This window comes from Podarcis raffonei, chromosome 5 (assembly GCF_027172205.1).
Source record: "Podarcis raffonei isolate rPodRaf1 chromosome 5, rPodRaf1.pri, whole genome shotgun sequence".
NCBI classification, from domain to species: Eukaryota; Metazoa; Chordata; class Lepidosauria; order Squamata; family Lacertidae; genus Podarcis; species Podarcis raffonei.
Genome location: NC_070606.1, coordinates 74,476,288 through 74,490,947, shown reverse-complemented (window position 1 = coordinate 74,490,947; position 14,660 = coordinate 74,476,288). Strand labels below are relative to the sequence as shown.

General features: G+C 41.5%; 1 protein-coding gene across 1 annotated transcript in view; it reads right to left on the bottom strand.

Annotated features, from left to right (window-relative positions):
• PLS1 (plastin 1) overlaps positions 1-14,660 on the bottom strand; it is a 52,995-nt gene that overhangs the window by 28,927 nt on the left and 9,408 nt on the right. Inside the window, exons 2-4 of the mRNA XM_053390179.1 lie at positions 4,571-4,674; positions 2,992-3,155; positions 569-698 (exon numbers count right to left, since the gene is read on the bottom strand). Coding sequence (XP_053246154.1) covers positions 569-698; positions 2,992-3,155; positions 4,571-4,640 — 364 coding nt within the window. The 5' untranslated portion in view covers positions 4,641-4,674. The remainder of the gene's footprint in view (positions 1-568; positions 699-2,991; positions 3,156-4,570; positions 4,675-14,660) is intronic.

Sequence of the window (14,660 nt, the reverse complement as noted above, 5' to 3'; positions counted from 1 at the left end):
TTTCCCAGCCATAGCCAGTATTCGGCCCTCGTAAGGAGCATCAAGGCGGAAAATGCTTAAATGTCCAGGAAAATCAGGGCGTCTTATGGCACATGCGGGAAGTGTAGATTTTAACAAATTTCATTAAAAAAAATAGCTTAAAAACCTCAATTGATGCATTCAGCGTCAAATGACCACAGAATGCTGGCCATTTTGGCTGGTGCTGATGACAGCTTGAACCTGACAACATCTAAAGGACATCTTGTTGCCTATCCCTGATGTAGAATTTATCATGGTCCGAATAGCCTTATGCACCAAGGAATACGTGTATCCAGAGAATACTTTTAAATTATAAAACTATAATGTTACTCTGGAAAGTGAACTTTAGCATATAGTGATTTAATTTTTGTTTTAATATTTGCTCTGGCATACATATCAGATTCTCCAGAGAGCGCAGTAAGAATTATTGAGAAAATCCAGCAGGTCAGCCTTGAAATATCAGCGCTTCAGCCATTTTCTACTATTCAACATAAATGCTACCTTTACTTCTACAGGATTTTTTTATTTGAACAAATGACAGGTTATTTACCTGAATAAGAGTGTTGGGTCCCCTCGCTAGAAATTGGTGATGTTCCTCCAATTGCAGTAATTCCCTTTTTCTTGTTTATGGATTTCCGGAAGGATTTGCTAATATCTTTACTTTTCAGTTCCTGAATAACCTGGAACAAAACAGAGAGGAACAGTTTCTACATGCCAGACTCAACAACAGAAAATATGATGCACAAGAGCTACCCGAGGAAAGCGCTTACCTATGTACAGAGGCTAGGGGACTGCATTGAAAAATTCAGAGAATTATGAATTTTGAAGGATAACTGCGTATAAAGTTGCATATTGCTCTGGAAATTTCTAATTAGGCAAGTTCATATTTAAATGCAAACAGAACTTAATTTCTCTCACACTCCTTCCACCTTCCAATCCTTTTCCAACCAGTCCAAATAACCACTTAACCCAACCACAGTATGTTTTAATAAAGCTGTAATGTCAAATCAGCAATGTAGGAAAAGGGAAGAAAATAAGAGAAAGGAGAGGGAGGAAATAACTAAGCGGGGTGAAATAGAAAGAAGTGGGCAAGTGTACATCTTCCTGGAAGGGACTCTATAGAATAAGGAAATGTATCACTAGTGCAAAATATAACACCGATTTCTTCTCTCTCTCTCAAAAGTGCATGCAAAGATACTGTGATTTCAGATTATGCTAAAACAGCACTTTGATTTTTTTTTAATTATGCAAATATGTTTAGGATAATTTTACATTATCGTTATCAGCTAAAGCTGCATAATAGAAGCTGAAGCTGCATAATAGCCAATCAACTATGTAACCATTAAGCTCTTTTTCCTTTCAGACATTACTGGAGATTGCTAATTGTAGTCTATATCATCCCGATCAATTATGCAAGCCCTCCCTATCTTCCGATGAGACACTTTGAAAAGTTCCATCTTTTAATAGGCTACATCACTCCTGCATCATTAATCTTTAAAATGCACTACTTTCAAAGTGCTTTTAAATACTATTAAAAAAAAAAAACAGCACAGGTTAGCTGTCACCTTGTAAAAACAAAAATGCTGTACACCGCTTTTATGAAGTCTGAAAATATTACCTGGTTGATAAATGTTTCTGTGTTAGTCCTGGGCTCTTATAACACATCTGTTAAATGGCTAGCATCCAGAACCAACCAGGTAGTTTATTAATAAAAAAAGAGCAGCAAAAGAAGTGATACTCTTATTCATGTCTACTCAGAGTTAAGTTCCACAGGCCTCAATACAGCTTATTTCTATGTAAGTGTGTACAATGGTACCTCAGGTTACATACGCTTCAGGTTACATACGCTTTAGGTTACAGACTCCGCTAACCCAGAAATAGTGCTTCAGGTTAAGAACTTTGCTTCAGGATGAGAACAGAAATTGTGCTCCAGCGGCGTGCCGGCAGCAGGAGGCCCCATTAGCTAAAGTGGTGCTTCAGGTTAAGAACAGTTTCAGGTTAAGTACGGACCTCCGGAACGAATTAAGTACTTAACCCGAGGTACCACTGTACAAACCTGCAGCTTTAAGGAGTAATCCAATACTAGAAATACGCTGCCTGAGGGGCTGTAGATGGTGGAAGCCCCTCTACTCCCTTTGCACGCCATATATGCCACCAACGTAACAGACCAATACACACCCTACCAGTACATCTGATGTGCTGGTTAAAGTGTGCCCAACAAATGGATGAAATAGAGTTATGGGGAAGATCGGGGCAGCATGGGCAAAAGCACTCTGGTTTCCAGTAACTGCTTTCCAGTTCCTGCTTCTAACTGTGGAGGCACAGCATAGCAATCATGGCTAATAACCATCAATAGATCTCTTCTTTATCTTCTGAGCTAAGTGCATGTAAGATATGGCAGCTATTGCATCCTCTCTCTCTCTCCTTCACACACACACACACACACACACACACACACCCTGCCAGCAGTGCTTCTTGTATAGGATTGCTCAGTTTGCTGTAGCAAAAGCAGTAAAATATTCTTCCACCAGGTTGAGGATCAACACATTTATTGTGGCATGGGCTTTCACTGAAAAAAAGGTCTATTTTAGCCGATACATTTGATAAAGAAGGATCTTCCATTTATTCTCAAAACTATAAACCTTTAAATTGTTATTCTGAGTGCGTCTGGTCACAAGCTCTTTCTTCCAAACCCAACATCATTGATGAATACCAGTGAACGTTATGGAATCAGGAATCCTATAGCCATTCCTCAACTAATGTGGCAGGCAAATCCATTCTTTTACTGCTCACATTCCTGGTGTGCTGATACAGTACATAAAGGTGTGTTGTGTAAAGCAAAGCTGCAGTATGTAACCCAATATGCTTCTAAAAGCACAGTTTAGTAATGGCCTCATGCTTCATTTATAACCAACAGTACTAAACTAGTTTACTATGGGTAAACAACAAAGCCCGAGAAAGTGGTTCACTTACAGATACAAATTCTTCGAAGTTGATTTTGCCATCCTTGTTATTATCAGCCACTGCTATAATTTTTTCTACAATTTCCCGGACTTTATAGCCAGGCAAGGGAAGGCTTGCTTCTTTGAAAAGATCCTGAAGTTCGTAATCACTGACATATCCACTGTTATCGATATCTGTAAAGATAAAAGATCATACCTGAGGAATCACTTCTCCTCACATGAACCTCCCCAGAACTTGCATTCATCATTCAAGGCCCTTTGTTGTGTGACTCCCCCAAGGGGAGCTGCAGAAGGTGGCAACATGAGAACAGGGCTTTTCAGCGATGGCTTCCTGGTTGTGGAATGCTCTCCCCTGGGCACAACATACATGTTATTTTTTTCCAACCTGCTGTTTTGTACAAGTCAGGTATATTGGAAAACTTGTATCTCAAATCTAAAAAAAATAAATGGCCGTGAATAGAATGGATCTCAGGCTTCTGGAACTTGTAGGAGCCACTACCTTATTTTTGGGTGACCCTGTTTTCATTCCAGACTGACAGCAAACTCAGGTGGCTGAGTGCCTACTAAAGAGAATGGCAGCCCCTTTTCAACAGTCAACTAAAAATGGGGGGAAAATCCAAAGTTGCTGTCAGCTTCCTCACTCCTGCCAGAAGGTTACCTAGCTGTATCTTGAGATACTCATGCCCTCCTATATTGACAATGGACAGCTGACTGTTTTTGTAAAGCAATGAATGTTATACTCTTTCTGGGTACCTTATGTTGCCTTATTCCAATTCTAAAAGCTCAATTTTCACTGAAGTATAAATTTTCAGAGGCTATTTAAAAAAAGAACACAGCATGCTTGTTGTCTGAAAGCCTTGTGGATAAAGACTAAAGGGAACCTAAAGAAGCCAAAAGCTTTCTGAAACCATTTCAGAAAGCTGAGTCCTAAAGGTGTACGAAGGAGAAGAGCAACAATTTATAGCCTCAGTTAAGCATGCTATTGATTTTTCTTTTTTTCAAGTGACAAAATTATCATAACCTTTAGCTGTAGAGTTATTTATTAACAGTAGCCTCTACAAAATAAGCAAGTATCACAAAGTACAGTTCTCTTGAACTATAAATGAAGAGCAGTGTGAGGAAGGAAGGGAATCCTAAAAGATTAATCCATAGACCTTCAATTGCTTAGTTTACATTCTATTATAAATATTGATGGGAACTGTGGTCTTTGAAGTGAAGCTGGATCAAGATTATTATTCGCAAGAAAAAGCAGTGAATTGAGTTGGATCTGAAGGTTCCCTTCCACTGATGGAAGCTGTCCTTCCATTGGAGAAATGAGAACCTATTCCAAATTGACATATTTCAAATAAAGGCAATGTTATGCATTCAAAATCAGTCCCCCCTTTTTTTTAAGAAAGAGAGAGGATATTTCTTCCCCTCCCCTTTGGCATGTGTAGCTAGCGCATTCAAATGTCTTTAAACTAAAAGGACAGAGACAGCCTATGAAACACTCGGGGTGGGGACTATGGCATGCTTCTTTAAATGGCAATCTGTTTGCCCATCCCAGAACAGAACAGCTCAAAGGGCCTGCAAAAGCTCTGCACACATACCTATTTTACTGAATGCTTCTTTTAGTTCCTCCAGTTCCTCACGAGAAATGGTTGTTATGTTATTCTCCATCTCTTGATTTCCAGTTGTTTTCAGTTCTTTATTCCTAAGGATAATCAACAATGCATGTAACAAAGCGTAATCTAGATAGAAAGACACAAGCAACTGAGCAATGGCACTGTGCAGTAAAAGTATTCTGTAATTAATATTATATCAATTAGTATTTCCAACCTATGCTATTTTGAGTACCTAGACACCACTACCAAACCAGGGCCAATACATGCTTTATTCCCATAGTTCTCACCATGCAGATACAACTTTATCAGTAACAACAGCTGGCCCAATGAATGTCTCCTGAATGATGACAGACGCAGTGGTGTAGTGGCAATTTAGCAGTGCAGGAGCTCATCATGACAGCCCCTATAGCCATGACCCCACAGACAGTCCAAAAAAACAGGGAAGGGTCATGGCTCAGTGGTACAGCTTCTGCCTTGCATGCAGAAGGCCCCGGATTCAGTCTCCAGCATGTCCATGTAGGACCAGGAATGTTCCCTACCTGAAGCCCTAGAGACCCTCTGCCAGTTAGCATAGACAATAATATGCTAGATAGACCAGTGGTCTGACTCAACATAAGGCAGCTTCCTAAAAAGGGCAGCAACTGTGCTGATCCAAGATATATTACACCACTCCTAAGAGCAGCACTAAATTGCAGCTGAGTTACAGAACAGTAAGTTGGCAAAGGGCCACACAGCGATCAGCACGTTGGACTTTGGCTTGGGAGCCTGGGCTCACACCCGTGAATAGCCATAATGTTCACAGTCGCACCTTAGGCTACTCACTGACTCAACCAAGCCTATCCCAGGGTTACTATGAGAAGGGGTGGCGCTGTGGTCTTGACCAGTGTTTCCCAACCTTGGGCCTCCAGCTGTTTTTGGACTACAGTTCCCACCATCCCTGACCACTGGTCTTGCTAGCTAGGGATGATGGGAGTTGTAGTCCAAAAACAGCTGGAGACCCAAGGTTGGGAAACACTGGTCTAGACCACTGAACCTCTTGGGTTTGCTGATCAGAAGGTCGGCGGTTTGAATCCTTGCAATGGAGTGAGCTTCCATTGCTCTGTCCCAGCTCCTGCCAACCTAGTAGTTTGAAAGCACACCAGTGCAGGTAGATAAATAGGTACCGCTGTGGCGGGAAGGTAAATGGCATTTCCATGCGCTGTGGCTTCCATCACAGTGCTCCATTGCACCAGAAGCAGTTTAGGCATGCTGGCCACATGACCCGGAAAGCTGTCTGTGGACAAATGCCGGCTCTCTCGGCCTGAAAGTGAGATGAGCACCACACCCCATAATCGCCTTTGACTGGACTTCAACTGTCCAGGGGTCCTTTACCTTATGAGAATAAAGTGGGGTAACCCACACTCAAGTGTGCCAATCTGACCTCAAAAAGAACATAAGAAGAGCCTGCTGAATCAGGCCAGTGTCCTGTCCTCTCAGAGGTCAACAACAAGTGGGACATGGGCACAACAGCTCTCTCATTTGCTGCTTCTGACAGAAGAGGTGGAGCACATCCATCATGCTTAGCAGCCAATGAGAGCCTGATCCTCCTTATTCTCTCTTAAAGCCATCCAGGTTGGTGGCCATTGCTGCCTCTTGCAGGAGTGAATGCCAGTTTAACTATACATGGTGTATAGGGAAGGGACAACAGTTTTTCTCCATCGACTTTCACCGTACCAGGCATAATTTCCATCATGAAAGATGAGCAAAATAAAGATGCGTATGTTAAACTGCAAAGTAGCGCACAATCTGCTATTTCATACGCTGGTGAAGCTCATTACAAACCAACGACAAGAAAGCAATCTATATTTCCCAACCTATCTTTTAATATGACACTTTTGTGTCTCTTAAAATAGTGCAAGAAAGGCTTTCACCAGGTAGATGAATAAATACAGCAGATGGTGTAAAACAGGCATGTCTGAAGTCCGTTTTGGGGGCCTAATCCGGCCCACTGGCCGGTTTAATCTGGCCCCTGTAGCAGTTTATTTCCTGGGGTAAAATCCCAAAAAGGTCAACAACTTCAATCCTAAGAAAAGCTCAGCAACTTTGGGGTACAATTGTAAAAAAAAAAAAGCTCAACAACAACAATGTTCACTTCATCAAATCTGGCCCTCTTTTTAAAAAGTTTGGGCACCCCTGGTGTAAAATCAAGGTCAGTGACTACTGCAACATGTCCTTGATAAATAATGGTGCATAAATAGCAGATTTATTCCAGACTCTCCCACATATAACTCCACTTTATTAGTTACTCTGCAATGCTTACTCAATGTTTTTGAATTATTGCGACCAAGAGGGGCACTCTTGCACTATTGTACAACAAAGGCAGGAGTGGGGGGCAGAGATCTGGAACTTTTGTGGCATGAAAAGTTACAGCAGGAAGTTAAAAGACATTTGCTGATGTAAAACAAGGCAGCATGACTGCCCCAAAACTTTCACAGGGACCATTGAAAGCAGGATCACATATAACTGCCCCAATCCTATTGTATCAGCCATTTACATTTTTTAAAGCATGCAATTTTAATTTGCAATTAATATAATATCACATCTAGCCCGGCCCTTAACTGCCAAAAGCTATGGAACAGAAAGATTAGCTCTAGGATGCTTTGGGAGCTTTTATTGCAAGAGAAAACTGGACAGACCACTGGCAGTGATGCTTTATGTACACAATGGGGTGGAGGAGAAAGTACAGGCAAGCTGCATAATATGAACCAATAGTTGCCTCCCAACAATATTATTCTTTTCCTTCCCTTTATGCAAACAAAATAAAACAAAAATAGTACTGTTAATATGCACATGGCTCATTGTCTACTGCAGACACCAAACTGAACACAAATGGTGAATAGCGTCGATGATTACCTCAATTAGTTTATCTATAGAAAAACAAAACAAAACAACCACCAAGGTAATTTAATTGTTAAAGTTGTTATTAGAGACCCTTTTCCAGATGACCCAACACTGAACTTTAGGCAGGTAGTGAATGGGGAAAGGGCTTTTTTGTGGTGGCACCCCTAATTCTGGACTGTTCTCCCAAAACTGTTCCTTACGCACCCAGCTTGAGGAACTTTAACTGGCAGACTAAAACTTTTCTGTTTGTCTAGGCCTGGGATGCCCAACATGGGACCCATGGGCTGCAAGGCACCCTCTGACACCCCACTTGGTACCCAAGGCCACCTGCCCCTCCCATTTAAAAAAATAATAATAATTGAGGAGGTATATGGGGTTGTTCGGCTGAGCAGCTTGCCTTCGTTTTTCCCTGAGTATTATTTTTGGGAGTGTGTGCAAATGTTAGTAAGCATTATACAGGTAACAATCCAAACAGCAAATATAATTTTTTGTCTAAATAATATTAGATCAATTTGTAACAATTTTTAAGCAATGATCATATAACACTATGCTCTGACCTTATTGGGATTAAAAATACATTTTCTAGAAATCACATCTTGGGGGAGTTGTGAATTTTCTGTCCCATTATTCTGTCATTATTTTGCTACTTACACTAAAATGATTCAAGGTGCGATCTTGGAGTATGATTTTAAAAAAGAAAGAAATGAAAGGGGGGGAGAGAACACAAGTTGCAATCCTACGCATTTCCACTTGGAAGTAAATCTTATTGAATTTATTGGACCTTCTGAACAAACATTCTTGAGTTTGTGGGTGTTTCCTGAATGGGCAATAAACCTAGCTGCAGAAGTAGGGTTTGCTGTAAGTGTTCTGCAGTTTGCTTGTGAAAAGCAGAAGTACTGCAGTTGGGACAGGCAGGGAGAGAGAAAGTGAATGCAGAGGGACAGAAAAAACTGCAAGTTGGTGGGAAGTGGAGTATTTTGCAGTGCTGGGCATCCTTCTGGGGATCTGATGCAAGTGAGCAAATCTACAAGTTTGTTTGTGCTAACATGAGGATTAGTATTAGTGCAAGGGGATTTATTCAACTCTGAAAAACCAGGTGGGCTGAAAACAATACCTTTCCAGCATCTAGTGCTATGGGCAACGCTCACCTGAATTCAGAGAACAGAGAGTGAAAACTATGGTAGTTCATTTATTGCAGCTGTTCACAGAACAAGGACCAGGAACTGTGCCATCTCATCCGATACTTTAATTCTGCAGAATGTACTTTGATAACACTTTGCATTGTTTACGAAGACAAGACACATTCATCTCTTATGTTTTAAAGATCTATACTACACTGTTATTGTCAAAAGATGATTATTCATATAAATAAAACTCAAGACAAGCAAAATAATAAATGTGATTTGCATCCTCATCATCTGTAGTGGCTACATTTTAAGCATGCTTGTGAGAAAGTTCCATTACAACTGTGCTTCCTGTAAGTAAAACTTGGCTCAATACCACTCACTGGCTTTAAACTCCCAGGTCCATTTCCACAGTCATAAAACACTCAGTCCAGAGCAGGTCCATTCAGCATTTTAATGGGTTATCACAAACCAGCTCTTAACTTTCACCATCAGCCTCTCTTGACTTACACCAGAGAGGTCAGCAACCTTAAATCTGAGTCTTAAAAGAAGTCAATTGGAAAACACTTATTTATTACCCTCAATCCTTAAAACAATTTTTGAAGAATATTCCCTGTTTAAAAAACAAACTTAAAATCTTGGGTGGCCTACAAAGACTTCTGAGAGAATAAAACCGCTATTAAAAGGGGCGGGGGGAGAGAAAGCTTACAAACTAGACACAGTTCAAGCACGCAATTATAATTGGCAAAGCTGGCTCAGCAACCAGATTTTTTAGCTCACATTTTAATGGGCATGAGCAGCCAAAATTTAGGACAGCTTTCTCATAGGACATTTTTCAAACAGGTAGAAAGCATAGTTTTGGATTATTCCATATCTGTGACAATATGACCACACTTCTCTCACTGGTGCTACATTCTGAGAAAGTTCCATATTTGAAACCACATTCTACAGTGGTACCTCCGGTTACATACGCTTCAGGTTACATACGCTTCAGATTACAGACTCCGCTAACCCAGAAATAGTGCTTCAGGTTAAGAACTTTGCTTCAGGATGAGAACAGAAATCGTGCTCCGACAGCGCAGCAGCAGCGGGAGGTCCCATTTGCTAAAGTGGTGCTTCAGGTTAAGAACAGTTTCAGGTTAAGAACGGACCTCCGGAACGAATTAAGTACTTAACCCGAGGTACCACTGTATATAAAATTATGTCCAGTTTGTCGATTTTGAGCTCCTGGAAATACTGGCTCCACAAGTCAGTGAAGCTGCAAGTATAATCAGTTCAGTCCTTGCCAAAGCAGGACTAGGCCATACACGCTAATGCTAAAGATTAGCACAGCAGATCAAGATGCAGAGCCACTGACTATGCTATTTAGTCTCTCATTAGTGAAATCTAAAATATAATTCTCAAACACAGATTTGCACTATTACTGCCAAATCTCACTGTGTCGGGGTGTGTGGGGGGTGGGGTGGGGGGTGTTTCCTTCACACTATGTTTTAAGAAAGTCAGCAATGCCTATTTCATGAGATGTAGGTTACTTTCACAACTAAAAATAGAAGTCAGTGCCCTTGGATATAAAGGATAACTCGGCTGACTGCAGGAGTTGGGGGAAGCTAGCTAGAAGTATAAAAGTTAAGCACCTGTGTGAGTTTAGCAACAGGACAAGACGGCAAGGGAGGTCAACCTTCCCCCTTCTTTTTCGTTCTTACAAAACCCTGCTTCCTACATGAACAGACCCAGCAAACAAACAGTAGTTACGAAGGCTATGGATGGGTGAATGTGTCAGTTTCGTTTTATCTCATTTTCTCACTCTCCCAGCCTTCAGTTCAGTTCTCCACATTTCCACATCCATCTGTACTGTATTAAAATAATAATAATCATCATCATCATCCTTGTGAAAATTCATCAGCACTTTAGTGCATTTTCTCAAAAAGACACCTATTTTGCAAAACAATTTCCCCCCAAATAACGCATTTCTGTATGTTATTTTCACCAATATATGCATTTATATGCACATGCTACCCTAGTATGTGCATATTTGTACACAGAGAACTACACTGCAAAATTCGGAGAAGTGTGAACTCATCTGCAGGTTGGTTCCTGCTTTGTTTTGCAAAGTGTGAATTCAGCAAGTTCACCTTTAAGTGTGAACTTAGTCAGATTTCTCCTCCATCCCTAATGAAAGCAAGGAATATTGGTGGAAAAACTCTTTTAGGTCAAACCCTTATGAGTAAGCTGGTGGGGACCAGCAATTGGCAGGGCCAGAACAATATCCATATATACACACCAAATCCATATGCATCCAAACACCACCACCCATTCACAAGGGGGAGGGCAATTCAGATATGGAGCATAGTGGTCTGAATCCACTGGGATGGGGGCTGCACTGGATATTTGTGTAAAAACTATGTAGTTAGAGGAACAGCTAGATAGCAAAAGCAATATATAATTAGACAGCTTCAAAAAGGCAAACAAAATCATGGAGGATAAGAAAAAGGGTTGCCATATGTCTGGGATTTCCCAGACATACCCGGAATACTTTATCCGAAAGCAGGGTCCAGGCAGAAATCGGCTAAATGTCTGGGAATATCCAGACTTATGGCAACCAATGTCAGCAGTGTTATTTTTGCCAATTTCCCTTAAAATTACAAACTAAAAAATGCCCAAATCCTTTGTGATTTTGAAAGAAAAGCTCAACTACTTTTCTCTTTTCTGTCTGGATTTTCACTTTTTGAAATACAGCAACCCTAATAATAAAGACCATTAATGCCTACTAGCTGTGGTGGCTTTAGGCTACGTCCAGGATCAGAAGCCTACCAGTTTCTGCACATGAAGAAAACCCTCAAATCCTGTTTGAGATACTCTGTCCAAATGGCCAATATATCCGATTTCATACAAACATTTCAATTTGGATACTTTTGGAAATATTTCAGTTTTATTAGCTTTCATAAAACTGAAACCAAATAAAAACTTACTGGTTTACAGTACAGTTCTGAACTGGGTTTCTTTACTATAAGGAGACACTGTTCTATGGCAAATGGATGCCGGATTACTGTTACAGGAGAACATCTCCCATCCAGATTTGAAGGGACATAAGGACATAATAGCAGCCCCTCTGGATCAGGCCAAAGGCCCATCTACTCCAACATCATGTTCTCACAGTGGCCAACCAAATGCCTATGGGAAGCCCAGAAGCACAACTTGGTCCAACAGCACTCTCACACTTGTGTTCACCAGCAACAGGTATTCAGAAGCATATTGTGAATTCGGGGAAAACATCTTGACACAGCCCACATTTGCACTGCCACTAATATTTTGGTTCCATCTTTTTACTGGTGCAGTGTTTGTTTGTATGGCTCAGTACAAATGTCACTACTCTAAGGAGTCGCAAAGCGGCTAACATTCTCCTTTCCCTTCCTCCCCCACAACAAACACTCTGTGAGGTGAGGCTGAGAGACTTCCGAGAAGAGTGACTGGCCCAAGGTCACCCAGTAGCTGCATGTGGAGGAGCGGGGAAGCGAACCTGGTTCACCAGATTATGAGTCCACCACTCTTAACCACTACACCACACTGGCCGATTGAGAGGAACTCAGTTAATTCACAGATCCATATAAACCCCTAATAAGTCAATACTTGAGCATGTATGTTGCCTCCTCAAAATAGCATTGTGCTTGAGGCAATAATAAACCTCTGTGGTGTTTGTTCTTTGATGGTCTTTTTCTACACACAGGTTATCTCACTTGAGGTGCAAGTCATAGAGCAGGCATGTCCAACAGGTAGATGGTGATCTTCAGGTAGATCTCTGGATGTCTGCGGTAGATCACTGGCGCCCTCCAACAAAGCTCAACAAGTTTGGGCCCCCTAAACAAAATTCAACATTTTTGCCCTGCACCCCAAAAAAGGGGTAAATCACTGCCACTACTCTGTGAGTAGATCGCAGTCTCTTGGGAGTTGGCCACCCCTGTCATAGAGAAATGAACATACAAATGTGTACTTACACTATCAATTTTCAGTAAATCCAACTTTGATTAAAATTAAGTTTATAACATTTTAGCCACTACGTATGTGTGTAGAAGGAAAAGTGATCACTTGACGATAGCTACCTACCCCTTCACTCCTCCCCCCTTAAGCATTGTGCCTCAAGTATTCATACATAAAACAGTCACCCAAATTCATCAATAGTATCAGTTTCACAGTTTGCTTAGCCTGCATGATTGAAAAGGATCTTAGCACACATGTGCTTTGTATTGTATTCCGCTTCAGTAAGAAAACACTACAATAGAAAAACTGGATGCTATGGAACAGGCAGCATTAAGATAACATTTTCTCTGAAATACTACAGCAAGCACAGCTAGCAGCAGCACCAATATATGCCAGGTTGTCTAAAAAATTGCCATTATAAGGACTTCTTTTTTTGTTGCTGGAGTTTGCTTGACAGCCTTCTGAGATATAGTATTGTATGTCTTTCCCTAGGCGGTTATTATATCCTGATGGTGGGATATAAATAGCTGCAATTGCAACATTAGGTTTTTTCAGTCAGAAAAGTTAGAGCCTTCTTTATTTATATGTATATAGGCTGCTTTTTCACCTGAAATTTTTCAAAGGGGCTAGACAACCATGAAAATTTGATCCACTAAAAACACAAAGAAGCAGAACAGAATAGCAGTAAAACCACTACTAAGGAGCCGGGAGGTGGGGGGGGGATACTTTAAGGAATCATCTGATCATTTTAACAGACTCAGTAAAAGGTAAAGGTAAAGGTACCCCTGCCCGTACGGGCCAGTCTTGCCAGACTCTAGGGTTGTGCGCTTATCTCACTCTATAGGCCGGGACCCAGCGCTGTCCGCAGACACTTCCGGGTCACGTGGCCAGCGTGACAAGCTGCATCTAGCGAGCCAGCGCAGCACACGGAACGCCGTTTACCTTCCCGCTGGTAAGCGGTCCCTATTTATCTACTTGCACCCGGGGGTGCTTTCGAACTGCTAGGTTGGCAGGCGCTGGGACCGAACGACGGGAGCGCACCCTGCCGCGGGGATTCGAACCACCGACCATACGATCGGCAAGTCCTAGGCGCTGAGGTTTTACCCACATAACAGACTCATAAAACCCTAAAAGGAGTGTCCCACTTCTCTTAAACCAACACCTGCTTCCTTCCCCACAATCTTTCAGCTCCAGCAGTGGAGATCTGCCCCTCCACAGGACTAACTATGACAATCCAGAGAAATATGAGAAGAATAAGCATTTGGTCTGGCAAACAAGTAGGATGGCCACTTAAACTACGCTCCCGCAGAAAGAAAAGAAAGATGCATCATTAAAAAGGAAGACAAAAAGAGAGCATAGATTGCATGTACTAATTTATATGTACAGATGTACTGTAATTTAAATAGAAATAAAATACATCTTAGAGTAGAGGGAAGGTCTGTGACCAGCGTGCCTGCTCGGTCTGGGCTCTTTATGAACACAGACTTTGGGCATTTGTTTCAGCTAAGGCTTGGTCTACATGCACAGCAAAATGACCAGGCAGAATCCTGAGGCAGTGAACGCTATGACTTGTGAGTTGTAGAAAGCAGTAAACTTTACTACAACAAGTATGGGATATCGTTTTAAATATTCCCCCATGTTTTGAAAAAAACTCATTTTAAGTTTTAAAAAAAAATTTCAAGCAAACTTGGCCATGAGGTGGAAACACTCCTTGCTGTGCCGGCTTTCTAATTGCAAGTTTATTATTTTTAAAAACAGGGAATATTCAGAAATGTCACCTACCCGAACTGTCACCTTCCCAAACCCCTCTCCCACTGAGCTTTCATCAACTGGTTTGGTTTCTGTGACAATCAAAGAAAGTTGTAAGCTTGTGCTTCAAAGTGCAGTGTGGGAATAATCAATGTGGTTGTCTCCAGATGTTGTTTGACTACAGCTCCCATCATCCCTGACCACTGGCCATGCTGGCTGGGGATGATGGGAGTTGTAGTCCAGTAACACTCAGGCCACAAAGGGGGTGACCCGGGGAAAGTACCAAGGTCCAGACAGAGAAGCCTGATGTGCTACTATCAGCCTCCCTGACCTGTGGTTCTAAACCT